The sequence below is a fragment of the Centropristis striata genome, chromosome 8, assembly GCF_030273125.1.
Source record: "Centropristis striata isolate RG_2023a ecotype Rhode Island chromosome 8, C.striata_1.0, whole genome shotgun sequence".
Lineage (NCBI taxonomy): Eukaryota > Metazoa > Chordata > Actinopteri > Perciformes > Serranidae > Centropristis > Centropristis striata.
The window spans coordinates 2,323,829-2,333,022 of NC_081524.1; the positions used below are offsets into that span (position 1 = coordinate 2,323,829).

Sequence of the window (9,194 nt, forward strand, 5' to 3'; positions counted from 1 at the left end):
TTCTCCTTCTCCTCCTCCTCCTCCTGCTCCTTGTCCTCCTCCTCTTCCTCCTCCTCTTCCTTCTCTTCTCCTCCTCCTCCCCTTCTCCTCCTCTTCTTCTCCTTCTTCTCCTCTTCTTCCTCCTCCTCCTCCTCCTCCTTTCAGCTCCTGTCTTTCTCCTCCTCTTTTCTTCTTCTTTGTTTCTTAAAGACAATCTCTTTGTTTCTTTCCTCCTCCTCTCTCTCTCTCCTCCTCTCTCTGTCTTCCTCCTCCTCTCTCCTCCTCCTCCTCCTTCTCCTCTCCAACACTTCTCTTCTTCACACAATCAGCTGTTTATTAAAGGAAATAAAAGTGTTTAAAACGTTGATGAATCTGATGAACTCTGTTTGTTGGTTTTCTGGTTGAAACTGTAACTAACCTTCCTCCTCCTCCTCCCTGTCTCCTCCTCCCTGTCTCCTCCTCCTCTCCAGGTGAGGAGTCCTACCTGTGCAGGTTGACTCTGAGCATGCCCAGTCAGGCCGACCTGCAGTGGACCATGTTCCCGTCTCCGTTCCTGGGCGCCGTGGGTCCTGACGCCTCGCCGGGCTCCGTGGTCTACCGGCTGTCGGCACGGCAACGAGACGGGACGCTGGGACACGCCCACTTCCTCCTGCTGGACGGTGAGCAGAGACCTTCATCTGTTGTTTTCATGCAACAGAACTATAGAAATAAGATTAAATACACTGTAAAATTACTAAAAAGTATAAAATGAAAAAACAAAGACACAAAATTACCAAATAAAAAAGACTAAAATTGATAAAAATAAGACACAAAATCATGCAAAAATAGACAAAAAAAAAGACATGAAATGACCAAAAAGATTCAAAATTACCAAAAAAGAAAGAGAATGACTAAATAAATACATAAAATGACCAAAAAAGACACAAAATTATCGAAGGGACACACAAAATGACACAATAAAACTGTAAAATGACCAAAAAGACACAATATGACCAAATATGACACAGAAATCTCAAAAGAAGACACAAAATGATCAAGAGAAGACACAAAATGACAAGAAAAGATTCAAGACGACCAAAAAAGACACAAAATGACGCAAAAATATATGTGAAATGACAAAAATATATGTTAAATGACAAAAAAGACACAAAATCACCACAAAAGACGTAAAATTACAAAAAAGACACAAAGTTATCAAAATAAGACATAAAAAAGACACAAAATGACCAACAAAGACATCAAATGACCAAATAAAGACACAAAATGATGCAAAAAAGACATAAAATTACCAAAAAAAGAAACAAAATTATCAAGAGGAAACAAAATGACCCAATAAAGACGTAAAATGACCAAAAAAGACATTATATGACACAGAAAAGTCACAAAATTTGCAAATAAAGACAAAAAATTATGCAAAATAAAGACACAAATGACCCAAAAAGAGACAAATTATCAAAAGAAGACATAAAATGACCCAAAATGTAACCAAAAAGGCTCGTATGTGTTTGTGACGACCTTTGACCTTGTTGCAAGTTGTGAAATAAAGAATAAATCAAACAACAAACTGGATGAAAACTTTTTTTTCCAGAGCAGCTCTTTCCCTGTGATGTAAATTTAAGAAGCTCAAAGTGAGTAAAATCACATTAATGCCGCTAATTGGCTTCTCACACACGGTGTGAATATATCTCCATATTGGCAGCATATTAAAACCATTTTTAATGTAAATTATTGGATTATTGGTGGTACACATGTAGTCACATAGTGCCGAGGGGAGCGAGGAGCTCTTAATGTGAAATGAGCTCCTAAAATATCTCCCCTGCCTCTCCTGGAGAAGGAGAATATAAGAAGTGAAACCCAGAGCCGTTGGCGGTGGCGGTGGCAGCGTCCGCCCACCTTCCTCCTCTGAGCCTCTCCAGAGAATTCCCATTATTCCTGAATGTGGGAACGTCTCTGTGCCCCGGGGAGCGATTAGCAGACGCTGCACGCCGTTTATCCAGCGCGGCTTTTCTCTCTCTTCAGTTTGACGCTAATTGAAATTCAACAAGTCCAATTTTATTTATAAATCGCTGCTTTGAACAAAACAGGTTTGTGACAGAGAGGCTGGAGGAGACGATTAGTGATGGAGACGGAGATAAGAGCACAAACACACACACACAATACAACACACACAACACACACACACAGGACACACAATACACACAACACAACACACAACACACAACACACAGGACAGTCAGGCTGCAGGAGGAGAAGCAGGTGAAGCGTTTGGGTCCTGAAGCTGATTTCCACCATCAAAGCATATTTTACAGACGTAGCATTACCAAGAAATATGTAAAATGGCCGAAAAAAAAACATAAAATTACAAAAAAATATGTAAAATTACAAAAAAAAGGCATTAAATTTGAAAAAAAAGGCATTAAATTAGAAAAAAAGTAAAATTACCATAAAATATGTAAAAAAAAAAAAAGACACACAAAATTAATAAAAACGGCATGTAATGACAAAAAGAAATTACCCATAAAATGACAAAAAGACACAAAATGACAAAAAAGATGTGAAATTACCAAAAATGTGTAAAAATGACCCAATAAAAAGTAAAATTATTTTTAAATTTTTAAAAAAACGACACCAAATACCAAAAAAGCCTTGAAATTACCAAAAGAGACACAAAATGATACAAAAAGATAGTAAAATGACCAAAAAATTACACAAAATTACAAAAAATATATATAAAAAATACCACAAACATGACATAAATGGATCAAAAATATGTAAAATAACCCAAAAAGACATAAAATTCCAGATAATACCACAAAATGACCCAAAAAGACGTTGCTAATGTAAAAAAAAAAGTTGAGAAAAACTCCAAAAGAAAGACAGAAATAACCAAGAAAGATGTTAAAACTACAGGAAAATCAGTTAGCCCAAAATACGTGACCACTGTTCTCCCAGCAGGTCATTGTTGGTGCCCCGTGTGAGGCCAAAGGTCAGCATGTGATTCAAACACACACTACACTAACTTCCTGCATCAGGTTTTTACTGAACGATGTCACTTCCTGTAGTCACGCCGTCCTCCTAACTACTTCACTTCACCATTTACATCATTTATTTACTATTTAAACAGGAACGATTAGATTCAGACTCTTAAAGACAGAAACAGGAAGTGTGTTAGACTCAGATGAACTCTGTCAGAAGAATCCGTCTCCAAATAGAGACGAGAGACGAGATGATTGACAGGTTGGATCAGCTGCTGGTTCCAACCCTCTGGTCAACAGCTGATCCTCCTCCTCCTCCTCCTCCTCCTCTCATCCTTCTCTCCTTCTTCCTTCCTGCCAGACTTTTTAACCCTAAATTATTTGACAGATAATTTCTTTAAAATTCACTTAAATTGTTATTTTATGGTTATGGAATATGATGTTTGTATTCATTTCCAGAATTTTTTTTACCAAAAACGATGTAAAAAATACAAAAAAAGACACAAAATTACCAAAGGAGATGTAAAAAAAATACAGAAAAAGACACAAAATTACAGATAAAAGATGCTAAAAATGCATAAAATTACCCCCAAGAAAGACATTAAAAATACAAAAAAGACGTGAAATTAACAAAAAATATCTTAAAAATACAAAAAAGAAATAAAATTAACAAAAAAGACACAAAACTACCAAAAAAGACATAAAAACAGACACGAAGTGACCAAAAAATTACAAAAAATTACAGAAAAATACTTAAAAGAAAGACAAAAAAAGACATAAGATCACCAAAAGAGAAAAAAAAATTACCAAAAACAATGTAAAAAAAAAAAAAATTACCAAAAAAGATGTTAGAAATACTAAAAAAAATGTTTTTCCTTCTCTTCGTCCCTCCAGGTGGAGACGAGTGCTTCGAGGTGGACCGGCGCTCCGGAGAGATCCGGACCACGGGGCGACCTTTGACCCCCAGTAAGGAGTACCTGCTGCGGGTTCAGGCGACAGACGGCAGCGGGCGGCGTGGCCCAGCGGTTGCCGTAGCGATCCTCGCAGGTTACCGCCCGCCGCAGTTCACCAACGCCACCTACAGCCTCAACGTCCCCGAGAACGCCGCCGTCGGCCCGCCGTGAGTCACCACGCCTCCTTATTATAGCAATTATTATTTATTATTACAGGCAGAAGAGCTCAGGGGGATTAATTATGATTTATAAAGGTTATTTTTTTATGGTAAAAACGATTCTGGGATGATCTCTGTAGAGCAAGAGGGAAGGAGAAGGAGCAGGGAGATTTTTACTTCTGTCGGCTACATTAACACTTCAAACATCATAAAGGACATAAAATGACCAAAAAATATATAAAAAAGGCAAATAAAGACACAAAATAAGCAAAAAATTACGTAAAATGAGCAAAAAATACGGAAGAAAAGATGTAAAATGTGAGATGTAAGATGTATGAGATAAATAAAGATTCAAAATGACACAAAAAAAGACCAAAAAAGGACGTAATATGACCAAAGAAAATATGTAAAAATTCCTAAAAAAAATTACAATTACCAAGAAAATACGTAAAAATTACAAATAAAGGCACAAAATGACCAAAAAAAGACAAAGTGACCAAAAAAAGTGACAAAATTACCCCAAAAAAGACGTAAAATTCCCAAAAAATATGTAAAATGACTAAAATATTTAAAATAACCAAGAACAGAAATAAAAATGACCAAAAAAAGACGTAAAATGACAAATAGACACACAATTACCGAAAAAAAGACATAGAATTAGCAAAAAAATGTGTTCAATGACCAAGAAAAGATGTAAAAATTACAAATGTAGGCACAAAATGACAAATAAAGATACAAAATGACCAAGAAAAGACATTAAAATGACAGAAAATACACCTGTAGTTTGTATCAGGGAGTTTTCTCTCTTTGTGTTTATAACTGTGAAGTGTCTGTTTGTGTCTTTGTCCTCCTCCAGATTTACACAAACATCATTTACATTCCACTGACTCACACACTCATTACAGCCCTGAGTGTGTGTGTGTGTGTGTGTGTGTGTGTGTGTGTGTGTGTGTGTGTGTGTGTGTGTGTGTGTCCATGGTCAGCTTCTTGGCTTCACATGTCATGTGATGCATGAAGAGATTTAGCCCTGTAGAGAGAGACAAAAGAAGGAGAAGAAGAAGGGAGAGACAGAGAGAGAGAGAGGGAAGGAAGGAGGGATGAAGAGGAGGAGAGGAAGAGAGGAGGAGGAGGAGGGGGATGAGGAGGAGGAGGAGGAGGAGGAGGGGGATGAAGAGGAGCCAGATGTAGAGTGTGGCCTGAGGCTCAGAATTTGAAAGTGTGGCAAATTCAAATATTTATTAAAAGCGAGGTCTGGATAAACATGAAGGGGAGTGTGTGAGAGTGTGTGAGAGTGTGTGTCAGTGTGTGTGTGTGTGTGTGTGTGTGTGTGTGTGTGTGTGTGTGTGTGTGTGTGTGTGTGTGTCAGTGTGTGTGTGTGTGAGTCAGTGTGTGTGTGTGTGTGTGTGTGAGAGAGTCCCTCAGGGCTGCTGGCGCAAAGCACATTGTATTAATATCCAAGTATCCATGCCACCCTGTGAGCAGGCTGTGGGTCTGTGTGTGTGTGTGTGTGTGTGTGTGCGTGTGTATGTGTGTGTGTGTGTGTGTGTGTGTGTGTAATTGATTAAGCAGGTTGTGATGCTGTGTGAACTGGAGCTGGTTTCCACTCAGCAGTCTGTTTAAAGACAGACCGACCTGTGGACACATCAGGGGACTTTATTTACTTTATTTACTTTATTTATCACTATCTACTTTAAGAGCAGGATTACTTGATTTTGCGTTCATATTGCCCCTCCCCCCCTTTTTTTTAATACATAGAATTCACTTATTCTCTAATTTAACTTTCAAGCACATTAAGCTTTTACCTAATTCTGTAAAAAAAAATTAAAAAAAAGAAGCAAAATAAACAGGACTTTCCCCCAGGAGACCTTAAAAAAAAATCAGACATAAAATTACCAAAAAAAACATTAGATAACCTAAAAAAATAAACAAAATGACCAAAAAAAGACATAAAATGACCAAAAAAACAACATTATATCACCTAAAAAATAAACAAAATGACCAAAAAAGAAAAAGATATTAGATGACCTTAAAAAAGAAATAAAATGACAAAAAGATGACCAAAAAAGACATTACAAATACCAAAGAAGACATAAAATGACAAAAAAAGATGTAAAAATTTACCACAAAAGGACGTTACAAATACCAAACAAGACACAAGATTACTAACAAAAAGATGTAAAGCGACCAAAGAAAGACACAAAACAAAAGTCACCAAAAGGCCGTTGATAAAAAAGTAGCTGAATGAGACGACCGTTAACTGTGGCTCAGTTGGTAGAGCGGTCACCCACTGATCTGAAGGTTGGTGGTTCGATCCCCGACCATGGCAGCCTACATGTCGAAGTAAAAATAACAAAGAAATAAAAAAATTGACAAATAAAGACACAAAATGACCCAGAAAAGACGTAAAATGAGCAAAAAATATGTAAAAGACAAAAATATTTAAAATAACCAAGAAACGAAGTAAAAATGACCAAAAAAAGACGTAAAATGACAAATAAAGACACAAAAAGACGTAAAATGACAAATAAAGACACAAAATGACCCAAAAAAGACGTAAAATGACCAAAAAATATGTAAAATGACAAAAATATTTAAAATAACCAAGAAACTAAGTAAAAATGACCAAAAAAAGAAGTAAAATGACAAATAAAGACACAAAATGACCAAAAAAGACATAAAATGACAAATAAAGACACAAAATGACCCAAAAAAGACGTAAAATTAGCAAAACAAATATGTAAAATGACAAAAAAATTTAAAATAACCAAGAAACTAAGTAAAAATGCCCAAAAAAAGACGTAAAATGACAAATAAAGACACAAAATGACCCAAAAAAGACGTAAAATGAGCAAAAAATATGTAACCAAAAAGACGTAAAATGACAAATAAAGACACAAAATTACAGAAAAATGACATACAATTAGCAAAAAAATGTGTTCAATGACCAAGAAAAGATGTAAAAAATTACAAATAATTCAGAATTATCCAGAACCCCAAATGTCTCCTGATGCTGCGTTCATTGCTGGTGTGTGAATGAATTCCCAATGGTGGCAGGTTTCAAAATTTCCCTTAATTTAATTTTGATTTGACTTAAATGGAAACACGGTGCCTGTGTATTTCTAACTGTGTGTGTGTGTGTGTGTGTGTGTGTGTGTGCAGCGTGTCCCTGGTGCGGGCCGTGTCCTTCCAGAAGAAGCCTCTGTCCTACATGCTGCTGGTGAATCCTGGGAACGTGTTCAGCATCAACCAGGAGAACGGAGCGCTGAGTCTGACTCGCAGCGTCGACTACGAGAGCGGACACAACCTGCACACGCTGCAGGTCCGCGTGTCGGAGCCCGACACGGGGCTCAGCGCCGTGGCCCAGGTACACACACACACACACACACACACACACACACACACACGCTGAAATCACAACAACTCAAACAGTCTTTGTGCAGAATTATTCAGTTAAAATGACGGAAATTAGGGAAAAAAACTAGAATTTTTTTCCTGATAAATACATTTTTTTTAAGCTGGATGATATGGAATTTATATATAAACACTATTCCAAGTGCACACAAGTGTTATTAATGTTGTAAAAGAAGAAAAAATACACACAAAATGACCAAAAATAAAAATGTAACCTTTCCGAAAATGATACAAAATGACCAAAAAAAACACATTAAATGATCAAAAAAGGATACAACAATACCAAAAAAAACTATGTAAAATGACTAAAAACGACAAAAAAATGACCAAAAAAATACATGAATTGATTAAAAAAAAACCACAATTGCCAAAAAATACACAAAATGACCAAAACAATTCCACATATTGTACATATTGAGGTATTTTCATGTTTCTAGCCTCTCCTGTCCTCTCCTCTCTGATCTGTGTAAACAGATTTTCAGTTAATATAAAAAGACACGACAATTACCAAAAAATACATACATTGATTTAAAAAACACCCACAATTACAAAAAAAGATATAAAAGTACCAAAAAAAAGTATTGTCATGTTTCCAGCCTCTCCTGTCCTCTCCTCTCTGCTCTGTGTAAACAGCCTCTCCTGTCCTCTCCTCTCTGCTCTGTGTAAACAGAATTTAATGTTTTTAACAGGATCTGGTTTATTTTAATGACACATGGAGAATAAAGAGATTCTGACACTAATATCAACATTTAACACAAGTAACGGACACTTTTTATAACGGAAACATTCTTATCTGATGATGCGTTCAAGGACCGTCGGTTAAGTTCAAACTCTGACGATAAAGCCTGTTTTTACAGTTTATTTCGACAGTAAAGTGTGTACACTTGGCGATCTTTAAAAGAAAACATGAGCAGCATGTATGAATGTGTTGATGAGTGTACGGGGTCAAAGGTCAACGCTGTAAATAAACAAACTGACCCCCCGGACCGCCGCTCCACCACCAACACTCTAGATGAGAGAGAAGCTCTGCGGCCAAATCAGCCACTGATGCAACTGTTTCATGTACTCTTTACCCTCCGTGTGTGTGTGTGTGTGTGTGTGTGTGTGTGTGTGTTCATTATGTATGCGTGCAGCTGAACGCGGCGTCCCGCCATGAAAAACCTGCAGATCAAAGCTGCGTTCAGGCCCTCAGTGATCCATGTGGTCGGGGTTGTGATCAGCAGCTTTTAGAGTTTGTTACAGTGTTTACACACACACACACACACACACACACACACACACACACACACACACACACACACACACTAAAGGCAGTGCTCAGTGCAGAAACCTGGCTGTTAAGTCTCGACTCCTGTTCTGTTTATACAGCAGATAGATACATCTGTTCACATTAACACACACACACACACACACACACACACACACACACTATTACCTGCTCTCAGTGTCCAGATTTTGGAGTCTATTTTGGTAATTTTGTGTCTTTAAGTTTGTGTCCTTTTTTGGTAGTTTTGTATGTTTTTGTAAGTAATTTTACATCTTTTTTGGTAATTATTTGTCTTTTTTTGTAATTTTGTGTTTTATTTGGTAGTTTTGTATCTTTTTTTGATTAATTCTAGGGGTTTATTGTAATTTCGTTGGGTTTTAAAAAAAATATTAATTTCACACCTTTTTGGTAATTTTGTGTCTTTTTTTCACCGATTTATAGTCTTTTGTTG

At 36.8% G+C, this 9,194-nt stretch overlaps 1 protein-coding gene across 1 annotated transcript in view; it reads left to right on the forward strand.

The window, feature by feature from the left end:
* Positions 1-470: 470 nt before the first annotated feature.
* Positions 471-9,194, forward strand: part of si:dkey-22o22.2 (neural-cadherin) — a 96,172-nt gene continuing 87,448 nt past the window's right edge. Inside the window, 3 exon segments of the mRNA XM_059339069.1 lie at positions 471-638; positions 3,849-4,074; positions 7,225-7,429. Of these exon segments, the coding sequence (XP_059195052.1) occupies positions 485-638; positions 3,849-4,074; positions 7,225-7,429 (585 nt within the window). The 5' untranslated portion in view covers positions 471-484.